General features: G+C 44.9%; 1 protein-coding gene across 1 annotated transcript in view; it reads left to right on the top strand.

Moving 5' to 3' along the window:
* The first annotated feature begins 23,387 nt into the window (after positions 1-23,387).
* The window catches only part of PSMD2 (proteasome 26S subunit ubiquitin receptor, non-ATPase 2), a 126,373-nt gene continuing 125,102 nt past the window's right edge, over positions 23,388-24,658 (top strand). The window contains exon 1 of the mRNA XM_085635579.1: positions 23,388-23,574. Coding sequence (XP_085491705.1) covers positions 23,470-23,574 — 105 coding nt within the window. The 5' untranslated portion in view covers positions 23,388-23,469. The remainder of the gene's footprint in view (positions 23,575-24,658) is intronic.

Here is a 24,658-nt window from a genome sequence, read left to right as displayed (position 1 = left end):
TATTTCTTGCAGGAAATTAAGAAGTTTCTCAATAGTTTTTCAATTTTACACCTCTGCATGGTACTGTTAATCTACAGGCCAATGGCCTTATGGAGGTCATGAATAAAATTGTAAAGAAATGTGTGCAGTGTATAAGTGAATTTAGAAATTATAAATAATGTGTTTAGTAAACATGAATAGGCTGCAAATTATATAATCAAGCTGTAGTTGACATAATAAAGCTTTAGTACGACTAGGCCTCAAATCCACTTGCATTTTGTTGTACATTGCCCATTTTACAACAACATTCTTTCTCCTTTCTCTATCTGTGTAACTCTAGTTAAAAATGTGGCATTTTCTAAAATACTCTTAATCCAGGCAGTTTTACATTCACATCTTGATTGTTATCTTAAAATGTATTCTTCTCTCTCACGCTGTGAAGAATGAACCAATAGCTGTTTTTATCATTTATTTTGTCAACCGCGTTAAAGCTGTTTTGAGATGACTGACATTGGCTTTCATGTTGCTGTATATCAATGGGACAGTAGACCCAAAAAGGCTGCCAAAGCGTGACATCACGCGTAACAAGCGGGACGACGTCAATCAATCAATCAATCAAACATTTCTAGAGCGCGCTACTCACCCGTGAGGGTCTCAAGGCACTGAGGGGGGAGGGGGGAAAACTGCTACTGTTTGAACAACCAGGTCTTGCGAAGTCTCCTGAAGGTCAGCAGGTTCTGGGTTGGTCACAGGTGGATGGGGAGGGTGTTCCATGTCTTGGCGGCGAGGTGAGAGAAGGATCTGCCGCCGGTGGTCATTCGGTGGATACGTGGAACGGTGGCGAGAGCGAGGTCAGCGGAGCGAAGCTGGCGGTTGGGAGTGTAGAAGGTGAGTCGTTTGTTGAGGTATGCTGGTCCGGCATTGTGGAGTGCTTTGTGAGCATGGTTGAGGAGCTTGAAGGTGATCCTCTTTTGACGGGGAGCCAGTGCAGGTTCCTCAGGTGGGCAGTGATGTGGCTGTGGTGGGGGAAGTCGAGGATGAGGCGTACGGAGGCGTTCTGTATGCGTTAAAGTCTCTTCTGGAGTTTAGCCGTGGTTCCCGCATAGAGGACATTGCCGTAGTCCAGCCTGCTGGTGACGAGGGCCTGGGTGACCGTCCTTCTGGTTCCGGTGGGATCCATCTGTAGATCTTGCGAAGCATACGGAGGGTGTTGAAGCAGGAGGAGGAGACAGTGTTGACTTGCTGGGTCATTGACAGAGATGAGTCCAGGATGAACCCCAGATTGCGTGCGTGGTTGATGGGTGTCGGCGCAGCTCCCAGCGAGGCCGACCACCAGGAGTTGTCCCAGGCGGAGGGGGTGGAGCCGAGGATGAGAACCTCCGTCTTGTCCGAGTTCAGTTTCAGGCGACTGCTCTTCATCCATTCGGCGACGGCCTTCATTCTGTCGTGGAAGTTGGTTTTGGCGGTGGCGGGGTCTTTGGTGAGGGAGAGGATCAGCTGGGTGTCGTCGGCGTATGAGATGATGTTGAGGTTGTATGATCGGACGATGTTGGCGAGCGGTGTCATGTAGACGTTGAAGAGGGTCGGGCTGAGGGATGATCCTTGGGGTACGCCGCAGGTGATCTTGGTGGCTTCGGATCGGAATGGCGGGAGGTGGACTCTCTGGGTTCTGTCGGTGAGGAAGGAGGTGATCCAGTCCAGGGCTTTGTCACGTATCCCTGCGTTGTAGAGGCGTGTGCATAGGGTGTGGTGGCAGACGGTGTCGAAGGCGGCTGAGCGGTCTAGGAGGATGAGGGTCGCGGTTTCGCCGTTGTCCAGCAGGGTCCTGATGTCGACGGTGGCGGCGATGAGGGCCGTTTCGATACTGTGGTAGCTGAGGAATCCTGATTGGGACGAGTCCAGGGTGTTGTTCTCTTTGAGGAAGTGGGTCAGTTGTCTGTTGACGATCTTCTTGATGACTTTCGCAGGGAACGGGAGCAGGGAGATGGGCCGGAAGTTCTTGAGGTCCTTTGGGTCTGCCTTGGGTTTCTTGAGTAGGGCGTTGATCTCTGCGTGTTTCCAGCTTTCTGGGAAGGTGGCGGTCTCGAATGAGCTGTTGAAGACTTCGGAGTTGGGGTGCGATGATGGAGCTTGCTTTGTTGAAGACTATGCCAGTAAAATGAAGGCTCTCTCCAATATGTTAAGAGCAAATGTTACTTTTGAGTGGAATGAAAATTGTCAAGAGACGTTCAACATGGTCAAGTCAGAGATGATTAATGCTAAAACCCTCAAAGCGTATGACCCGTGTGTTCCTTGCACCATAACTGTTGATGCTAGCAACTATGGGTTGGGCGCTGTTTTGACTCAACATTTAGGAGAAAGTGAAGTTATTGTCAGTTATGCTTCCAGAGTGCTGCGTGATACTGAATTGAACTACTCGGTGATTGAAAAGGAGATTTTGGCGAGCTATTGGGCGTGTGAAAAGTTCAGGACTTATGTTTGGGACAGGAAATTAGTTATTCAAACTGACCATAAGCCCCTTATATACATCCTGGGGGGTGAGCGACTTAAGTATGCTACACCACGTATTGCACGTCTCACCACTAAATTGCTTCAATATGATTTTGTGGTCAAACACATTCCGGGAAAGGAAAATGTCAGAGCTGATTTGTTGTCCAGACTTCCCGTTAAAGATGATGATGTACTTGATGTGGAAGAGGACAATGAGGATTGTTTTATCGCTTTTGTGGATGCTCTGCAAATTAAAGCTTGTAGCGAGAGTGAGTGGAAAAAGGCGATGTCTGAGGACCTTGTTCTGGGCAAAGTTAAAGAATGTTCAACCGTTCTGCAAAATTGCTGATGAATTGTTTGTGTCAAACTGGTTGACATTTAGGGGTCACAATGACGAAGAGACGTGTCAGATTATACTATTGGTGGCCTTCAATGGATAGAGACATTGAATCTAAAGTCAAAGAGTGTGTCGTCTGTTGTGGAGCTGAGAAGGGATACCAAGTTGCCACACCACCTTTACAGCCCATTCCATTTCCAGAAAAGCCTTGGTTTAAGGTGGGTATTGATTTAGTGGGTACCTTTAATTTTCTTCCACATCATTTATGCTTTGCTCTAGTTTTGATGGATTTACACAGCTAGTGGCCGGAAGTCCGTTTTTGTGCTTCTCCTACTGCGATTAGTGCTATTAATTTCCTAAAAGAGATTTTTATGAGAGAGGGATTCCCAGAAGCGCTTGTTTCCGACAATGGAGTGCAGTTTGTGAATCAAGATATGGGAGTGTTTCTATGTGAATCTTGAGTTAAGCATTTAAGAAGCTCAGTTGGACATCCTCAAACTAATGGATCGGTCAAAAGGATGAACAGGGTGGTTGTGGAGTGCATTAAGTGGGCAAAACAAAATGGATACGATGTGGAGGCTGCTGTCAGATCCATATTGTGGTTTTACCACACTACAGCCCACTCTCTTACTAAAATAGTGCCTTTTGTGTCTCTCAGAGGTCGGGTGCCCACGTCCGTCTTATACCCGGCTTGGCTTTTAAGAACTGTTCATGATAAAGTTTCATGCTGGGTGGACCAAGGTGCATTGGAATCCAGGGTTGTAGCAGCACAAGAAAAAATGTGTATTAGGTATGATCACAACAATTCTGTAAATCCTGGTGCATTTTTCCCTGATGACATGGTTCACGTCAGGAACACTAATTTTGTTAAAAAAGGAGGTGCAGCATTTGGTGATCCTGTGTGTGTTGAGAAAGTGTGTGGTGGTGCTGTTATGGTACGTGGCGGGCATTGGTGTAATGCTAGCAAAGTGGTGAAGGTTTCTGGAGCAACCAATTAAGTCACTGAACCCTCAAACCGTGCCAGGTATGAGGTTGAGGTAACTCCTCCCTCTTCTGGTGAACTAGGTTCTAGTGTGGAACCAAGGAGGTTGTGTCGTGTGAGACGTGCACCTTGGAAACTAAGATGATGTGCCTACAATTCAATATTGTACTTTTGATGTACCTACAATGCTTATTGTACTTTCAATGAATTTTGAATTTATGTTTGTACTTCTTTTTTACCTTTTCAAGAGTCCTTGTTTCTGGGGGGCTGGGGGTTTTGCTTTCTTCTTTTTTAGGTTTGTCCTTTTGTGGGTTGTTATAAAAAAAAAAGGGGTATAATGTTGTGCTTAGCAATGCTTGTTAATATGTTCATGTTAGAACCCCTATGTGTTGCTGTAGTGCTCTCGAGCGTGTTGGATTCTAGGAATGGCAGTTGGTGGCTCTTGGTTGGTGTGAGAGGAGTGGTGGCTTGAAGAACCTACAATAAACACTTAGCTGTGTTAACTTACCGTGTCCTGTCTTCAGTACGTGCGATGACACAACAGTCACTGTCATACATGCCAACATTTTAGGACAGGGACATAGGGGATTTAAAATAAAAAATCAGGAGAATGAAAATTCCCCTTTGACTTCTATTGTAGAAATGTAATTTTAGGCGGGAGACAGCTAAAATAAAGCCATTTTTGGCTTGATAAATCAGTAGTCTCCAGCGGAAATCGGGTTTATTGGCATGTATGGACTGTTGTTGGAGCTTGATGTTGCAGTTAGCGCTCTAGCGTCTGACGCTAGAGCGCGGGTAGCGAGGACGCTATGCGTACGCCACGACGGTGGCATACGCCGTGGTTTAAATAAAGGGGGCGCGCCCTGCGTGGGCAGTTGCGCCGACACTGTAATAGTGAGTGGTGTCCCTTATTTGCTGCGCGCGTTCCGCTAGGCCAGCGAGAGCGCAACACTGGCGACGAGGACTGAAATGCACCTCCGCGTGCAAAGCTGTGTCCCGCACATCGGCCCGCGGCAGACCCGCGCGCGCACGTGGTCCCGTCGTTCCAGGCTGCCTCAGGCTCGCCCCGCTGTGACCGGAGCTGGAGCCTCGACGAGCCTCGCTGCCTTACGGTGAGCGCATGTGTGCACCCAACATTGCTGGCGCTAATCGGCGGATGAATATTCCCGCCTTTTTCCTACGTGAACTTGCCATTTGCTGAGATCACCCTCTGCCCTGCATCCTCTAGCCAGATCTTCAGCTGTGCCGCCCTCTACTGCCTCCTACACCTGCTGCCACGTGCCCAGTGGTGCATTCTCCCGCCTTGGGGCCACGCAGATCCCCGTGCCAGCATCTTCCAGACAAGTCCCTCTCCCTGAGCCATGGGGGAAGACGAGCGTCCAGCGCCTGCTGTGCCCCTCCACCCACCGTCTGGTGTTCTGCCGCCCTTCAGTGAGACTGCTGACCCTGCCACTGCCGCCCCACGCTGGCAGACGTGGATTGGCCGGCTCAACAACTATTTCGTTGGCACGAGAGAGACTGACGGGGCAGTGAAGCGGTCGTTGTTGCTCCACTACTCGGGGGAAGAAGTCTACCTACTTTTCAAGCACCTCCCCAACACAGGGAGAGCGGACGACTATGACGCGGCGGTGGCGGCCCTCAACACGCATTTCGACCCCCAGATGAACCCCGATTTTGAGCACTTTAAGCTGCGTCAAGCAAGGCAGAGAGAAGGGGAATCGGTGGACGCGTTCCACGCACGCCTGAGGGTGTTGGCGGACACACACCTTGTCGGAGACAGGGCCAAGGAAGAGATCAGAGCACAGTTAATTTGTGGCATCCGGAGCAAGAAGCTGAGGAGCCTCATCCTTCGCCAACCAAACATCCCGATGGCGGACATCCTAGTGCTCGCGCGGTCCCATGATCTGTCCGACGCCCGTGCGGAAGAGATGGAACAAGCATTCACACGAGGCACAGGGTCCGGAGTGACGGTCAAGACGGAACGGACAGACGCAGTGCAGGCGCACGAGAAGGCTCCCCGACCCACCGCCAGGAAAGCGGCTCCGGCCCAGTGTGGGTACTGCGGGTCTGATGAACACCCAGGCAGGACATGCCCGGCGAGAGGGAAGACGTGCACCAACTGTGGCACGGCAAATCACTTCACGTCAGTCTGCCGGAAAAGGTCCACAAGGAAAGACCAACGGGGGAAGAGGCCCGCAAGAAACATGGCGAGACAGCTGTCACAACTATCCCTGTCCTCCCACACCGATACAGGCCACAGACAGACGCAAGCCTTGCGAGACAACGATTCCGGATCCGATGATGAAGGGGAGACATATCTCATTTCGTTCACCAGAGCCCTCAAAAGCACAAGAAGACCACAACCTCGGTGTGACATCATGGTCGTAGGGTCCAGAGTAAACGCAGTGATCGACACTGGCGCATCAGTCACCGTTATGGGAGTGCAACAATATAACCGCCTCCGACCAAAACCAGAACTCAGGCGGTCGAAGGCCCAAATCTACGCCTACGGAAGTGATGTGCCCCTGCCCCTCGCAGGAAAAATGACAGTGCCGGTGAGGACAGAAGATACGGAGATAACGAACGACATACACATCATCGATCAGGAAGAGGACACGCTCCTGAGCGGACACGCAGCCGAAGACTTAGGGCTACTAGCCTTCCTCCGGAAAGTGCAAGACACCCAAACGGCTTACCTGCTCGACCAATTCCCTGAGCTGTTCACCGGCCTCGGGAACATCAAACGCCCGCCAGTCAAACTCCACATTGATCGCTCTGTTGCACCCACAGCGCTGAAGCACAGACGGATTCCATTCCACTTACGCCCACTGGTGGAAGAGGAGCTGAGGAAACTGGAAGAACAAGGGGTCATAGAAGCAGTAACTGGACCCACTCCGTGGGTATCTCCAATGGTGATAGCGGAGAAGCCCCGCCAACCGGGCAAAATCCGTGTGTGCATTGACATGAGGTTGCCCAACAAAGCTATCAAGAGGGAGAGACATATCACGCCCACCATGGATGATATAATTGCCGACCTCAACGGGGCCCGGTGGTTTTCTAAGCTGGACTTAAATGCAGGCTACCACCAGCTGACACTAGCCGAGGAAAGTAGATATATCACCACGTTCAGCACACATCTGGGGCTGCGATGATACCGACGCCTCAACTTTGGAATCACGTCGGCGGCGGAAATCTTCCAGAACACCGTCCGAGACATATTGCAAGGGCTGCCTGGAGTATTGAACGTCAGTGACGATATACTGATCCACTCCACAACGGTGGATGAGCACTATCGGCGGGTCCGAGCCACGCTGACACGGCTCAAGGAGTACGGGGTCACACTACACAGAGACAAGTGCCAGTTTTTCCAGCAACGGATCTAATTCTTTGGCTACACATTCACCAACCAAGGCATCCAGGTAGACCCGAGAAAGTCACAGGCCATCAAGGACGCCCCAGCACCAGTGCTGGAGCAGAGTTTTCTGTTGAAAATCTATTGGGTTTTTAAGCTCTGGTTTGTCTATATGTCGAAAATTAAAAATATTAATTTGTAACGTTAATTATTTGTTTTGTGTAAATGTTCTAATTAACCAATACGAACTAACAGGAGAAAACTATACGTGGGGATGCATTCGTGTTGCTTAATAATAATGTGCAGGTTTTATTAAATGAATGTTGCTAAGTGTTGTTTGTTTTAAAGCATAAAACGCTTTTGAAATAACGTGTACTAATGCTTAAATGTGTTGCAAAGGCTAGATAATTACATACACATAAGGGTATTAGTGGGGTTAACACTGTTTAATCACTATGCTGTGGTAACGTTGTTTTTGTCTCTTTTAATTAAGATGGTCTGTTTTGGCCTATCGTAAAATGGCTGTCGTTTAAAGCCTACGCTCGAGTGACTGAATTTTGATGAGAAGGCCTTGCTGAACATGGTCGAGAGTCACCTGACCACAGTCTTCGCCTGGTTTAAAAAGTTTTCCGTGAGGACAGCAGTTCTGGGCGTTAGTCTTTGGGCAAGGAAAAAGTACAATGAACATTGTCAACTTTGTGGTGACTCTGCTAGAGATATCAAGGAAGAGCGGCTTCGAAAGAAACATTTGTAAATTTGAGTTCCTTCTTCCGTTTTTATTTTTGTGATTTTTTCTGAGCGGAGATTTTCCAAATGTAGCGATGCTACATCCTTTCCTGCTCGCTCTGCTCAGCGGCTCAACGGAAATCAAGAACATTTTATGTTGCTATTATTTTGTAATTTTGATTATAAATATACTAGACTAGAGAGGGTTCGTGTTCATTGCATTTGGATTTCTGAGGTCACTTCTTTCCGAACTTGCGTTGGTGAGGATCGATGCTGTGAGGACGGCGACTTGACTTCTACTAAGAGACCTGTCCTGACTTACTTATGACATTTAGCTAGAATAGGTAACTATGAGAATAATGATTTATTTTGATTGCATTTCTATTTGAACTAATTTTAGATAAAGAATCATAATTTTAAAATATAGTGTTGGTGGTTATTTCTTGTCAATTATTGAGTACTTTATTGTGATTATTGTTGTTTAAATCATGACTCAAGACAGTGTCAATTAGGTCTTATCGACCTTGTTGTAGATGCAGGGTGTTTAGGAGTTTCCTCTCTCATGGTTGGTATTTATAGAGTAATCCGAGTGTATGTTAGTGAAATGGGCCCAAGTGTATGGTGAGTGTATGTGCGTGTATCTGTGAAATTACTCTATCCATGGAAGTAGGGAGAATTTATATGCCCTGATCTGGAACAATTTCCTGGTAGCAGAATTTGATGGTTATTGATTATTGTCTGGATCTGATTAGATTGCTTGTATATTGGCTTTTTGATTTATTGATTATTGATTGATGTACTAATACTATATGTTGGAGTCGTCGTGTTGAGTTTTATGTAGTGCTTCTGGAATTTGGGAGCTGGTAGCAGTTCCGTAGTAGGGCAGAGGGAAGTATATGCTGCTCTCGGGAAAGACGGGATTGTTGGAATTACCTGTACGTATGCAGGAAAAACGTGTGACAATTGAAGTTGCGCGTCACATTGTCTGAGTTCGGAATCAGTGACATCGTCGTGTGTTACTATTAGGGATATATTTCTAGTATAAAAGGAGTGTGTATGATAGCGAAGGTTATCTGTGAAACTCTAGTCTTAAGTCCCAGGGATCCGTAAGGTTTGCCGTTAAAGCTTATCACGGGAGGAGTAATAGGTATTCTCTGAGCTTGTCTGAAGGACTGGGCAGAGGTAAATAAATGCTGCTTAGTTAATGTGTGATATAATTCTGTAGTGGGACAGACTGTTCGCTGTTCTCGGGAAAAGCAGGATTCTGTGTGCATGTACTACATTTTCTTGTATGAAAGTGTGTGAATGTATGAGCATTGAGTTGATTGTAAGACTCTTTGGAGCAGTCCTAGAGGAAGCAGTTACTGGATGCATGTTAGAAGGGCAGAGTAGAAGAATGTGCTACTGTGTCAACGAGAGTATTAATTCCGTAGTGAAACAGAAGTGAGTGCTGTTTTAGGGAAGAGACGGGATTCTTGTGAAAAAGATTTCTTTACTATTCTATGGTTAGCGAAGCAGACAATGGAGATGTTTATATGTTGTAACTAATAGATTTTGTAAAATTTGACACGAAGTCTACTGAGAAGATTTTTGTAAAGGAGGGGTAGACGAGTGACAGGAGACAGGAGCAGGAGCGACTGCAGCGACTGCTGACGTAAAACAGACCGCGCTCTGATTGGGTAGTGGATCAGAACAGTGCTCGCGCTGGGATTGGTGTGTTGGTGTGAGCCGCGCAAGGATTGGAAAGAGTCACCTTATACTCTTGTGACGTAGACGCTCCAGGATTGGTGCGTTGGTGTGAGTCGCGCTGTTATTGGATAAAATATCGTATTGTACAGTTGTATTACGGAAGGGATTAGGAAGTTTTGGTAAACGCAGAAATGTATTACCAAGAAGAGAAAAAGAAGAAATCCTTGTTCGGAAAAATAAAGAAATGGTTTGACAAGGATAAAGATGTTAAAGCAAGAGAAGGTGAATTGTTACCTCCAACGAAAACGCCTGCATCCTTTATGGTTGCGAGATATGGGTATCATACCTGTATATGGTTGGAGAATTGGGCTAGGTATACTAAGGAAGATGGTGTCTTAGCTTTCCCAGAACATGGTTCATTTAATCTGGCCGTGTTGAGAAATTTGCGAGAGAAAATGATGAGCCTAGAGCCTAGACCAAGGCCGACACAGTTTGAGGCTTTGGTGGAATGGGAAGATGAAGTACATGAGCGAGAAAAACAGAGGTCAGGAAACAATTATAGGTACATGTTTGGGAGGAAACATGATCGTGAAACTCATCATGACCGAATGAGGAGATGGCGAGATGCTAGTATGTCAGAGGGATTATATCCTATGAGAACAGTTGACGAGAAGGAAGAAAGGAAGGGTACGGAGAGGGTTCCTGAGGCAGAAGTGAGAAGATATGGAGTTAGCGATTATGAGGTTGAGGTCTTGAATGACATGATTTACAAGAGACCACCTCCATATAGACCAGAACCAGAAGAGAGCACACCAGTTGTTTCTCCGATAAGAGATACATTGCGTATCATTGAGACAGAAGTTGTGACACCTGAATTAAGAAGTGGTAACCCTTTTAGAGAAAAAGAGGGAGAGAAAAGATGTGGTGATGAGAATACGAGAGAATTAGCCAGAACTACATCAGAACTGACTGAAAAGATTAGGGAACTAACGAAGAATCTGGAAGCTGTTACGGTGCCTGTAACTATAGGTCCGGTTATGCCTGTTTTTGATAAACAGAGGATGGGTGAAAATGGTCTGGTGGTTCCATATGTTGGGAATAAGATAACAAGTTTGGCTGGTCCTTCAGGAGATTCAGGAAAAAGGATGGAAAGTAATGATGATTTGAGACAATCCAGACGTGACACATGCAGTGGAGGATTAGAGGTACAGTCTAATTCGAGATTGGATACTAGTGATGCTAGTTGTTCAGGGATGCCAATGTTAGAACCACAGAGGGTGCCAGGAAAGGTGATTCCAGTGAAGAGAACTACTGAAATAACAACTGAAGATTTGAATGAATGGATGAAAGTCCTTCAAAAGAGGGATAAAGATTCCCAGGCAATTGATGTGGCCAAGTTACGCATAGAATTAGAGGAGCTTGTTGTAGGGACAGTTCCTACAGACATTCTAAAAAATCATCATGATGGAGAATTGTTATTCATGTGTAAAAACATTACCTGGAGAGCTAAAAATACACATGACAGGTTAAGAGCAATAGCGAATGAGCAAGGAGTTGACATTGATAAGGTGAAAGCATTGCAGAGGTCTTATAGGATGGATTTTACAGACAAGGATATTGAAAATTTGAATAGTAATGGTAGAACAGGACAGATTAAAGAGATGATCGCCTTATTGCGAAAATGGGGTGACGTAGAAAAATGGAAGGATAGGTGGTATAAGATAAGGGAAGAATCAGTGGACAGGACTTATTCAGCTTTTCCTGTGAGAGAAAAAGAGAAAACAGTGGATGCTTATCCTATGAGAGAAATACCTGGAGGAGGATATGTACATGTTCCATGGACCAGACAGGATATTCTATCATTTACGAATGATTTCCCTCGACTGAGAGAAAAGCCCGTCGAGTGGTATAGGCAGGTAGACAGGTTTGTGAAATTGTCAAAAGTGCTGTGGATTGACCTGAATAGTCTGTTTGATATAATTGTTCCAGCAGATTTGTGGACTGAGTGTAAAATAGTTGTAAGTTGGCCTACTGAGGAATATCCAAGAGATCCGAGAACAGGAGCACCAGATCCAGAGGTAATGAGGAAGTATGATCAGGTGATTGTATACCTGAAAAGTAAAGTACCTCCAAAAGAGACAGACTGGGTTAAGATAGATCGAACACATCAGGAAGCAAAATAATCAGTTCATGCTTTTTATGAGAGGCTGATACTGGCATTTAAACAATTCAGTGGGGATGAGCACCTGGGTGACAAAGATTTGAGTCATTTTGTATACAGATTTGTATATGGCCTGAGACCTGAGATTAGTGAGAGAATTCGTGAGCATACAGTGGATTGGCAGAGTAAGAAAATAGATGAAATTCTGAGACATGCAAAATACTTCAGTGATGAAATTGAAGCAAAACAGAGAAAGCTGAAAGAGAAAGCAATGTGGGCACAAGTGAAGGTTGCGGAGAGACAAGAAGCACAGTTGGTGGAACAGACAAATAATTCAGGGAATAGGCCCAGATATGCAGGGAAAGGAAAGGGGAATCTTGAGGAAGCGAAGAGGAAGTTCCCTTGTCACAACTGTGGCCAACTGGGACATTGGAGATCTGAATGTACTAATCCACCATTAGCGAATAACGAGAGTAAAACCTTAAATCAACAGGTGCAGAACGAGGGGAATAATCAACAGCAGCAACAACAGAAGGTTGTGAGACAGCAGAGCCAAGAGCCAAAACCGCCCTTGCCGCAGAATAGAGGGTCACAAAAGTACAATCAGGATTCGGGATTCTACAATGAGGAGCAGGTAAACAAACCAAGGCGTTCTAACCAGGTACAACAGTATTTGTTAAAGAATGAAGGGAGTGAGTCTGAAGGTGATTATTGACGGTGCCGAGGAGAGGAGGAAGAGTGCATACTTGGTGCAACTCTAGAAATAGACCAGGCAGGACCATTTGTAGATGGGAAAATAAATGAAGAAAGTGTTACTTTTTTAGTAGACACAGGTGCGACAAGATCAACTGTCAGGTCAGCAGATATTAGAAATCTTCCTCTCTCGGATGAAGCAATCCAAGTAGTTGGTGTAGCAAATACACAAATCAAGACACGTCTTACTGAACCAGTAAGGGTACAAATAGGGAAATTTTCGGACATGCACAGATTCGTGGTCTGTGACACTAGTCCAGTAAACTTGTTAGGTAGGGACTTGCTATGTAAGATGAACTGTACAATTTTTTGTACTCCGGATGGAATAGCTTTTGAAACACAAGATGAAGATGTTTTGTACCGAATGACTCTAGATAATAGAGAAAGTGAGATGCTTGGTACATATGCTGTGTTTAATCCAGAGGATTTGCCTCAAGAGCTGAGAGACACAGTGAAAAAGACAGTTTGGGATTTTACTGGAGAGGATGTGGGATTGATGAATAATGTAGATCCTGTGAAAATTTCAGTGAAAGAGGGAATTACTTATCCTAACATTCCTCAGTATAAAATGACACCAGAAATAATTAAAGGAATAACTCCTATAATTGAGAAAATGATTCAGCAAGGAGTTTTGAGAGAACTACTGAGTAGTCCGTGTAATTCACCGATAATGGGGCTAAAGAAACCTAATGGGAAGTTCAGGATTGTACAGGATTTGAGAAAAGTTAACCAAATTGTGGTGGCATGTTGTCCTATTGTGCCAAATCCGTCAGTAATTTTGTATCAGATTCCACATGATGCTGAGTGGTACACAGTGATTGATTTGTGTCATGCTTTCTTTTCAATTCCATTGCATCATGACAGCCAACCGATTTTTGCATTTAGGTTTGGCCAGCGTATTTTAGCATGGTGTCGAATCCCACAGGGGTACACAGAGAGTCCATCGATATTCAATCAGTTATTGAAAAAGTCATTGGAGAGTTTGATCATGCCTGAAAGCTCAGTACTAGTGCAGTATATTGATGACCTACTCGTGGCATCAAAGACACGTGAAGCTTGTGAAGTAGATACCATAGCTTTACTGAATCATCTGGCAGATGGAGGGTTAAAGGTATCTCCAGCTAAATTGCAATTTTGCAAGAAAGAGGTGCATTATCTTGGACACAATATTGAAAAGGGTCTGAGAAAAGTGACTGATGACAGGATCAGAATTATCAGGGAAATGAAAGCCCCAAAGACCCAGAGAGAAGTGAGGATGTTTCTGGGGATGGTGGGTTATTGTCGTCAGTGGATAATTAATTTTTCGCTGATAGCAAAGCCACTGATTAAGTTGACAAAAAGTGAGATGAAAGACCCATTGGAACTAGATGGAGAACAAATGGCAGCATTTGAGGAGTTGAAGAGCAGAATGTGTGAAGCCCCTGCTTTAGGTATGCCAGACTATGAAAAAGAGTTTGAGTTGTACTGCAGTGAGAGAAATGGATGTGCACTTTCAGTGTTAATTCAGAAACATGGATTACTGAGAAGGCCTATTGCGTACTTCTCATCGACACTTGACCCTGTAGCTGTGGGTTTACCAGGTTGTCTGAAATCTGTTGCTGCAACATGTAAAAGTCTGGAACACAGTGAAGGAATCATAATGGGATATCCTGTGAGGATATTCGTACCTCACAATGTGGCAATTCTTTTAACAAGAAGTAGAACTCAGTATATGTCACATAGTCGACTGACTAAATATGAGAAAGTCATTCTGGGAGCATCAAATGTGACTCTTGAGAGATGTGTGAATGTGAATCCAGCAGCATTATTGCCAGATAATGAAGGTGTGGGGATAAAGACAGAAGATGATCACAATTGTTTGGGTGTGCTGGATTACTGTACAAAACCGAGACCAGACATAAGGGATCTTCCATTACCTGAGAGTGATCATGTGCTGTTTGTGGATGGATCATGTCTGAGGAATGATGATGGTGTGCTGAGTGCAGCATATGCAGTGTGCAAGGTTTCAGAAGTTATGGAAGCATCACCATTGAAAGGAGTGAAATCTGCACAAGTTGCTGAATTAGTGGCATTAACGAAAGCTTGTGAAATTGGGAAAGATCTGAGAGTGACTGTGTTGACTGATAGTCAGTATGGATTTGGAGTTGTGCATGATTTTGGCCAGCTTTGGCTACAGAGAGGTTTCTTGACGTCGAGTGGGACTCCAATAAAGAATGCTGAGGTGATTGGAAGATTGCTTGAGGCAATACAGCTGCCTAAGGAATTAGCGGTTGTAAAATGTGCTGCTCATGGACAAGGAGATGATTTTGTGACAATTGGAAACAGATTTGCAAATGACATTGCACAGTATTGTGCTAAAAATAATCACTCAATTAATAGGGAACGAGAAGGGGAAATGTCTTTTTGTTCTGTGATGTTTACTAATGTCCTAGAAACGTGGGATGAGGTGAAACAGTTGCAGGATGAGGCAGGAAAGGAAGAAAAGAAAGACTGGATCAAGGCAGGTTGTGCCCCAAGAGAAACAGATCATGTTTGGATCTATAGAGATGGTAGACCAGTCATGCCTAACTCTATGTTGTCAGCAATGGCAAGGATGTATCATGGCCAGGGACATTTGGGAAGGGATGCGATGATCAGGTCTTTTAAACAGACTTGGTACAATGCAAAGTTCAGGACGATTGCAGAAAGCATTTGTCAAATATGTTTGATTTGTCAGCAATTTAACACTGGGAAAAAGACAGTGGTGAGTCTTGGAACAATAGGCAGAGAAGGTGGTCCTTTTACCAGAATGCAGATTGATTTCATTGAAATGCCACAAGTGAACAGATTGAGGTATGTTCTAGTGGTAGTCTGTTTGTTCTCAAGATGGGTGGAGGCCTATCCGACTAGGAGAAATGATGGAATAACAGTTGCAAAGTTACTGTTAAGAGAGTTGATTCCTAGGTACGGATTTCCAGTAACGATTGAGTCTGATAGAGGTGGACACTTCTATAATGAGCTCATGAGTTTGATTTGTGAAGCATTGGGCATACAGCAGAAGCTACATTGTGCTTACAGACCAGAGGCTTCTGGTGTTGTGGAGCAGATAAATGGCACAATTAAGAACAGGATTGGTAAAATGTGTTTAGCCACTGGAATGAAATGGCCTGATGTCTTGCCTCTAGTGTTAATGACTATTAGATCTACTCCAGATAGAACTACTGGTTTGAGTCCACATGAAATGTTGATGGGACGTGCAATGCGTCATGCATTTGTACCTGTCAATAAGTTGATGACAATAACTGATGACATGATTCTGGATTACTGTAAAGGCCTGGCTGACGCAGTTCATTCTGTGTTTCACCAGGTTGGAGAAGACGCTACTACACTTGAGAAGAAGCAAGCTCATGATCTGAGTCCAGGGGACTGGGTGAGGATTAAAGTGCACAGAAGAAGAAATTGCTTGGTTCCAAGGTGGGGAAGACCTAGACAAGTCATTCTGACTACGACAACTGCAGTGAAGTGTGCTGGTGTGAAGAACTGGGTGCATGCAAGTCATACTCTGAGAGTTCCAAACCCAAAAGAAGGGACTGGTAAAGAGTATTTTGAAGAGTCAGATTCCAGTGATGATGAAGAAACAGAACCAGTGACAAGGAATCAAAATTCTGGAAGAGTTGAAGGAGAAAGAGAGTCGAGTGATTCTTTCTTTCCAGGAGAGACTTCAAGAGAAACATTGAGAGTTTCAAAAGGGAGATCAGATTCTGTAAGAGAGCCTGAAGTTCGAACAAGCAGTGGAGAAGAAAGAAGAGAAAAGAGCAGTTCCACAGAGATTACTCTTGAATCAGATGAGGAGGTTGAAAATCCACTTGAGATTACACTTGAAGAAGTAGGGTCAGAAGAAGATAGAGAGGGACAGATTGCGGAAGACCCCCGAGGAGGTGTAGGGAATATTTCTGATGAGCTAGGTGAAGGGACAAGTAGACAGCAAGAAGATTGCGTGTTGGAGACCCGAGGAGGGAAAGAAATAGGGAAGTCTCAAACAGTGGTGATAAAGAGTGTGGAGCGAAGGAAAACTGCTGAAGAACAAGAGGCATTTGAAACAGAATCGGATGAGAGTGAAAATAAGAAATCAGAGGGTCGAGTTCTGAGAAAGAGAACTTGGATTGGAGAAAGAAATAATAAAGAAACAAGACCAAAAAAGGTTGTAAGAGGAGATCTTTGGCCTAACAACAGAGTAAAGAAGCTGAGATACAGACTGATAAGAGCAAATACATCGAAAGCTGAACAAGTGAATGAGGTGTCGAGTCAAAACGAAGTGAAGAGAAAGGAGCAAAAGGAGTCAAGAGAACAGGAGGAGATAAAGAGAATTAGAAGACCCAACCAAAATTACAGATCACCGGAATGGTCTTATGTGGCACTGTCTGAAGGAGGAGAAGAAGAAGAAACAGTGAATCGAGACAATCCGGAGAGGATCTTGAGAAAAGTGGTTGAGGAAAAGGAAAAGTCTGTTGGAATCTTAAAAGTTATCCTGACTGACATTGGAGAAGAGTCGGATGCACAAGATGTCGTTGATGATCTGATACAATTTGATATTGCTGAAGAAGGAGTGAAGAGTGATGAATATCCAAACTGAGTGAACTGAAGAAATCACTTGGTGAAAAGTGAAAAGGAGAAAGTCTGAAATTTAGCTGTCTGAAGTAATCCAGAAATAAAGAATTGCAGTAGTGGAGTAGTAGAGGCTAAGTCAAAAGACACGGTCAAAGTAGTAAAATGACTAACATAGAGAATAATCAAAGTAGATGTGCCTTTTTGAAAAGATGGTGTAGAATGTGCTGTTGCTGTACTGGATTATTAATGCTATTATGGGGAGTTTTAGCTTTATTAGTTACATTTAGAGTTACAATAGGTACATTTGAGATACATACTGAGAATGAGACTAATGTAGAGAAGAATTCACAAAAAGTAGTCCCAACTAGAATTAGTAATACTTACATGCATAAAGATAGGTCAATTAAGGATTTTTCTAGTAATGTTTTTTCAAAATTATTGTATGAATATGTGAAGACAATGGAAGTGAGGGATTGCTACGTATGTATGCAGTTACCTGCATCCGTTTCAGAGGGTGTTACTTATCACCATTTACCAGCTACGTATGGAATTTCATGTAGTGTGTTAAGTAGTGTTTTCTATTTGTTAGGGAAAATAGATTATGAGATGTCTAACAAAGATAATATTTTTGGGCAATTATCTATGAACAAAAGGCTGAATCCAGCTAAAGAAGCTAACATTTTTGGTGAGATTTTTATTGAGAAAGAAGAATTAACATTAGATTACATTTTTAAGAATAATTTGACTTGTAGTTTGAAAGAAGAGGAGAAGGCTTTCCTAAACATGGTAGAGGAAAGGAGAATGAGCATGCATGAAAAGGTAGGGAAATATAAAATGAGTGAGACAATTTGGGACATTGAGATGGGGAAAGAATTGAGAAATGGGGTTAGTCCAACGTTAGCTCTAGATGCACCACAGAAGGGTAAACTATGCATTACAAGGAAGAAATCCCAATATGATACATATTTTGTTGGGACTAGTGAGTGTCATGATACATACTTCATTGCGACAGGATGGGGTTTTAAAGGAGGAGAGGATCCAGTTTTCCCAGGAGTGTATTATGTTTGTGGGAACAAGGCTTATTACAGGTTGCCTGACCATTGGTATGGCACGTGTTATGTGGGCCTGGTCTTTCCAAAGATCTTTCATATAGATAGAATAGAAGATGTAGAACATATTAATTTACTAACAAGATTTAAGAGAGAAACTTGGTCCGAAATAGTGGGTGATATTTTTGGAGCTTTAATTCCAGCAGTGGGAATTTCTTTAAATGCATATCGAATTCGGAAATTGTCAACAGTGGTGGATCGCTTGTCGACAAGTACCGCTGGAGGGTTTCTTTTGGTAAATACGGAAATGATTGCCGTACGTGCCATGTCTATGCAAAATCGACTTGCCCTTGATATTCTATTGGCCAAGGAGGGTGGAGTTTGTGGAATGCTGAAAGTTCAACATTGTTGCACTTACATTCCTGACGAAAGCAAAGACCTGAAGGTCTATATCAAAAATATTACTGATTTGCATGAAGAATTAGTACCACTGGAAGCTGAAAGTATCTGGACCAAAGTAGCTAATAAAATAGTTGCTGTTAAGAGTTTTATTGCAAAAATAGGTAGTACTATTATAGGTAAGATATTGTTTCCTTTGACTTGTGTAATTGTTGCTTTATTGATACTAAGATTGGGGTGTTTGTGTTGTAAAAACAGGGGAGGGAAAAAGGAATTAATCAGAAGAAATATTGAAAAGAGAAATAAGAGTTCAAACAGAGATCCACAAGAAATAGAATTAGAAGAATTGAGGGAGAGTGTTTACTTGGAGACGAAGAGGGATGATGAAAGGGAGTCTGGTGTGTAGTGTTGTGAAAAAGAAAAAGACATTTCCAATTTCTCCTAAAATGGGACTAAATTTGACAACATTTTTTTTTTTGGGTTGTTTATTTGGTGATAATATCACCAAAGGGGGGATTGCTGGAGCAGAGTTTTCTGTTGAAAATCTATTGGGTTTTTAAGCTCTGGTTTGTCTATATGTCGAAAATTAAAAATATTAATTTGTAACGTTAATTATTTGTTTTGTGTAAATGTTCTAATTAACCAATACGAACTAACAGGAGAAAACTATACGTGGGGATGCATTCGTGTTGCTTAATAATAATGTGCAGGTTTTATTAAATGAATGTTGCTAAGTGTTGTTTGTTTTAAAGCATAAAACGCTTTTGAAATAACGTGTACTAATGCTTAAATGTGTTGCAAAGGCTAGATAATTACATACACATAAGGGTATTAGTGGGGTTAACACTGTTTAATCACTATGCTGTGGTAACGTTGTTTTTGTCTCTTTTAATTAAGATGGTCTGTTTTGGCCTATCGTAAAATGGCTGTCGTTTAAAGCCTACGCTCGAGTGACTGAATTTTGATGAGAAGGCCTTGCTGAACATGGTCGAGAGTCACCTGACCACAGTCTTCGCCTGGTTTAAAAAGTTTTCCGTGAGGACAGCAGTTCTGGGCGTTAGTCCAAAGTCTTTGGGCAAGGATAAAGTACAATGAACATTGTCAACTTTGTGGTGACTCTGCTAGAGATATCAAGGAAGAGCGGCTTCGAAAGAAACATTTGTAAATTTGAGTTCCTTCTTCCGTTTTTATTTTTGTGATTTTTTCTGAGCGGAGATTTTCCAAATGTAGCGATGCTACATCCTTTCCTGCTCGCTCTGCTCAGCGGCTCAACGGAAATCGAGAACATTTTATGTTGCTATTATTTTGTACTTTTGATTATAAATATACTAGACTAGAGAGGGTTCGTGTTCATTGCATTTGGATTTCTGAGGCCACTTCTTTCCGAACTTGCGTTGGTGAGGATCGATGCTGTGAGGACGGCGACTTGACTTCTACTAAGAGACCTGTCCTGACTTACTTATGACATTTAGCTAGAATAGGTAACTATGAGAATAATGATTTATTTTGATTGCATTTCTATTTGAACTAATTTTAGATAAAGAATCATAATTTTAAAATATAGTGTTGGTGGTTATTTCTTGTCAATTATTGAGTACTTTATTGTGATTATTGTTGTTTAAATCATGACTCAAGACAGTGTCAATTAGGTCTTATCGACCTTGTTGTAGATGCAGGGTGTTTAGGAGTTTCCTCTCTCATGGTTGGTATTTATAGAGTAATCCGAGTGTATGTTAGTGAAATGGGCCCAAGTGTATGGTGAGTGTATGTGCGTGTATCTGTGAAATTACTCTATCCATGGAAGTAGGGAGAATTTATATGCCCTGATCTGGAACACCAGCTCCCGCCTCCGAAGTACGCAGTTACCTTGGGATGGCTACCTACTGCGGGCGCTTCATCCCGAACCTGGCTACAATTGCTGAGCCACTCAGGTGCCTCACGAAGAACGACACTCTATGGCAGGGGGGGCCTCGGGAAGAAGACGCGTTTCAGGCCATCAAAACCGCGCTCCTTGACCAGGCCACACTAGTCTACTTCGACCCAACAAGGAAGACCGAGCTACTCGTCGACGCCAGCCCGGTGGGACTGGGAGCGGTTCTCACCCAAGAGCAAGAACCAGGGAGATGGGCGACCCTGGCATATGCCAGCAAGGCGCTAACAGCAACTGAACAGAGGTACTCTCAAATTGAACGAGAAGCACTGGCCATACGATGGGGTTGTCGGCACTTCCACCTGTACGTCTGTGGGCACCCGTTCACAGTCGTGACGGACCACCAGCCGCTAGTGCCCCTCTTCAAAGGGACCGCACCACACCCACCACCAAGGATTGAGAGGTGGGCTATTGGGCTGCAGCAATATCAGATGGACGTAACATATCGGCCCGGCGCCAAGAATCCGGCAGACTTCCTGTCAAGGCACCCAGAGAAAAGTGAGCCTACCCATACCGGAAAGGAAGATGAGGATGACGCCGAGGCACACCTTGACCTCCTGGCCGCCCTGACATGCCCCCAGGTGTTGACGATCCAGGAGATCCTACAAGCAGCGGAGCATGACACCGTGATGGCCAGGACCCGAGAAGCCCTCCAAAAAGGGTCGTGTGCCGACTTCATACAATCCGCCAACTCGTGGACAGATGACGAGAGGAGAGACCTGCAACAAGTCTGGCGGATACGGAACGAGCTCAGAGCGACCCGAGACGGGATCATCCTGAGAGGGTCCAGGATTGTCATGCCAACAGCACTGCGCCGCCAAGCCACACTCATCGCCCACAAAGGTCATCAGGGAACAGAAAAAATGAAGGCCCGAATGAGGGCGAAGATATGGTTCCCGGGGATGGACAGCTTGGTAGAGGACGTGGTGAAGAGCTGCCCGGCCTGCCAGGTGACGAGCGGCCCGAACCTCCGGCTCCCATCGTGACGGAGGAACCAGGAACTCACCCGTGGGACAAGGTCAGCGTAGATTTCGGAAGCCTCCCGGACGGGAGAGTGACACTAGTCGTCATCGACAATTTCTCCAAATACCCCCTGGTGGAGGCGTTACCATCTACAACATTCACCTTTGTAGGGCCCGCTCTGGAGAAGATATTCAACATGTTTGGGCGTCCCTCAGAACTGAAGAGTGATAATGGCCCACCATTCCAGGGCCATGAGTTCCGGGAGTTCCTCAGACACCAAGGCATACGACACCGGCGGATCACCCCTCAATGGCCGCAAGCCAACGGCGAGGTCGAACGCTTTATGCGAACATTGAATAAAGTTATACGGATAGCAGGTGCTGAACATCAAGACCCTGAACGGGAGATTCAACGATTCCTAGGGGAATATCGGAGCACGCCACACTGCTCCACCAAGCAAGCAGCCTGGACTCTCATGCTAAAGGGGACGCGTCGCGACGGTCTACCTACTGCCCCTGGGTGGGCCCCCCCACCTTTCGAAGCGGAGCGGGCCCTCCAACGACGAGCGCACCGGAACCAACAAGTGAGCCGGGCAAGAGGCAGTCGGGAACGCGACATCAGGCCAGGAGACAATGTCCTCGTAAGGAACAGAAGACCCGGAGGGAAGTTCAAGCCTCGATATGAGCCCGGGAGCTGGACAGTGGAACAGAGACGGGGTACGATGGTAACCGCAAAGAGGGGGACGGAATCGGCCACACGGAACATCTCGTGGTTCAAGCGAATTCCGGAGGCCACCGAACACCACCATGGAGGGGTGAACGAAGAGGAGGAAGATGCCCCGATCCCAGGCCTGGAACCCCTGCCAACCCCCGTCAGGCACGGGTCAGCACCAGAGCAGGGTCACCCTGCCCCCGAGGGCGGCGAGGCGGAGAGTGATCGCCCATCCAGTCCCAACACCCGAGCCACCGCAAGGTATGGACTGAGGGGGAACCCCCCGCCGAGCAGCCGCCTCAGAGACTTTGCATGCCAAGTAAGTGAGTGACGGTCGAGGACTATAGTTAAGTTTGTTATCCAAGTTGGAGAGGGATGTTGCAGTTAGCGCTCTAGCGTCTGACGCTAGAGCGCGGGTAGCGAGGACGCTATGCGTACGCCACGACGGTGGCGTACGCCGTGGTTTAAATAAAGGGGGCTCGCCCTGCGTGGGCAGTTGCACCGACACTGTAATAGTGAGTGGTGTCCCATATTTGCGGCGCGCGCTCCGCTAGGCCAGCGAGAGCGCAACACTTATATAGGGCTATGCTCTAAGGTTGGTCAGGTGGCATATTGGTATTTATGGTTAAAGTAGTGTTTTGAAACTTTTCTCTCATTGGCTGCTGTAAGTAAGCAGTAAAGAAATGAGAAGCATAACCGGATCCTCCGGTCCTGACGTAGATGTAAGTCAACAACTGGCAGCAACACAACGCACAAACATGAAGCATTTTCACGCATAAATCTGTAGTATCCTTATGTTATGGATTGCTTCTCCCATGTTTCCCTGTCCCTGTCTGCTCAGCCTGTGTGAGTGTCCTGAATGGAATGTTTGGTGTGTGGGCCATGTGTGGAATGCTTGGGTGACTGAATGATGGATGACAGTTGATGGATGGGGCTGAGAAGCTAGCAGGCTGCCCAAAATTCATATGAGAAAATATAGTAATGATATTCTTCCCAGCAGCATGGTGCTCACCTGTGGGACGTTAAATAAACTGAATTGTTATTATTTTAGTTCTATCGGAATGCCACCTTTCACCAGACTGTGACTTAAGCAAAGAAACGCCATCTTGGATCGGGAAATGTTCCCTCTTATCAACAAATCTTCGCTCGTGAACACTTCAAAAACTTATTTTGCGTGTCAACCCTCGCTCTGACAAACCCTCTGGGCTTGTAACCAATCAACAATTTCAATCGAACTATTTGCGTGAGGTAGATAGCATGAGCGTTATCTGACTGGCGGTTCTTGACTTGACCCCGCCTTCCGGAGCCGGGCGCGTGGGGACGCGCTTGCGCAGGATCCCGGAAAGAAACCACCAGCAAAGATGGAGGACGCCAGCCGTAAGAAAGCGGTCTCTCCGCCTGCCGCAAAGGACGAAAAGAAGCCCGCAGGAGCCGGGGGCAAGAAGGAGGAGAAGGAACAGGAGCTGGTGAGACATGCCGAGGGGAACAGTGCTTTATGTCGGCTTGGTTATCCCAGGGAATGGGTTGCTGATTCAAATACTCTGTCCAGGCCCAGTGCTGCTGTGTCACTGCCATGGTAGAGCACTCTTTGGAGGCTGTCCATGGGTTAGACCGAGAGCTACAGGACCAGAAAGAAAATGGGCCTTGGTGATACAAGGAATAACAAAGAGTTATAAATTGTGCATTTCAGTGCCAGCCCAGTGGATGTAACAGATCTAATGTGCTGGGTTACGGTGGCCTGCACCTCTAGTGTTTAATGTGAATTATTGTCATGCTGACGTTAAGTTGTATAGTTTCGGAACACAGGGGTTTGCAAGCCCGAAATCAACGGGAACATATTTTCTAACCAGTCTTTCACTCACTCTACATTTCGGTACTCTGATGACAGTTATTATGTAAAGTGCTTATAAGTCCACGTCAATATTTGGATCAATAGACCCACATAGTTATGAAGCAGTCACTTCTAGCCACCAGTGCAGGGAGCCAAATTGCATTTTTAAATATGTAGGTCTTCGAGCTAATCCATTGGCCTCTTGAATAAGAGAAAGCACAGATGGATACTAAGTTGTAGTATCTGAATAAAGTTGCAGACAGCTTCGTTGGTAAAAGTGACGTTTATTCCATCATACACGATAGGTCTTATCACTTCAAGCCCCAGGTTGAATCTACCGTTCAGATTCCACCCGGTTACATAGAATTCAGAACATAGAATTTATATTACAAGTTCTAACATTAACATAACTAACACGCTACACTTAAAGATATACATACTACATTACTACACATCTTTCCCCTTCAAAAAATTAAAAAAAACAGAAAAACAAAGAAATTAATCACAAACAAAATCACTCAAATGCGAAGGTTTCTTAACAACTCTACCACGCGCAGTTCTTACACTATCAGATGTAACACACCCCTCTGTTGTTAAAGGGGTTCTAATGCACTCATGTTGAGTCAAATTATTAGAATCAACAAGACCCTTAGAAGAAACCTCCCCAAACGAAGAAGGTTGAAATACATTCGGAGTGAAATTGTCAACAATTGAATCAT

This window comes from Triturus cristatus, chromosome 11, assembly GCF_964204655.1.
Source record: "Triturus cristatus chromosome 11, aTriCri1.1, whole genome shotgun sequence".
Classification (NCBI taxonomy): domain Eukaryota; kingdom Metazoa; phylum Chordata; class Amphibia; order Caudata; family Salamandridae; genus Triturus; species Triturus cristatus.
Note: the sequence above shows the minus strand (reverse complement) of the source record. Positions and strands in the feature narration are given on the sequence as shown.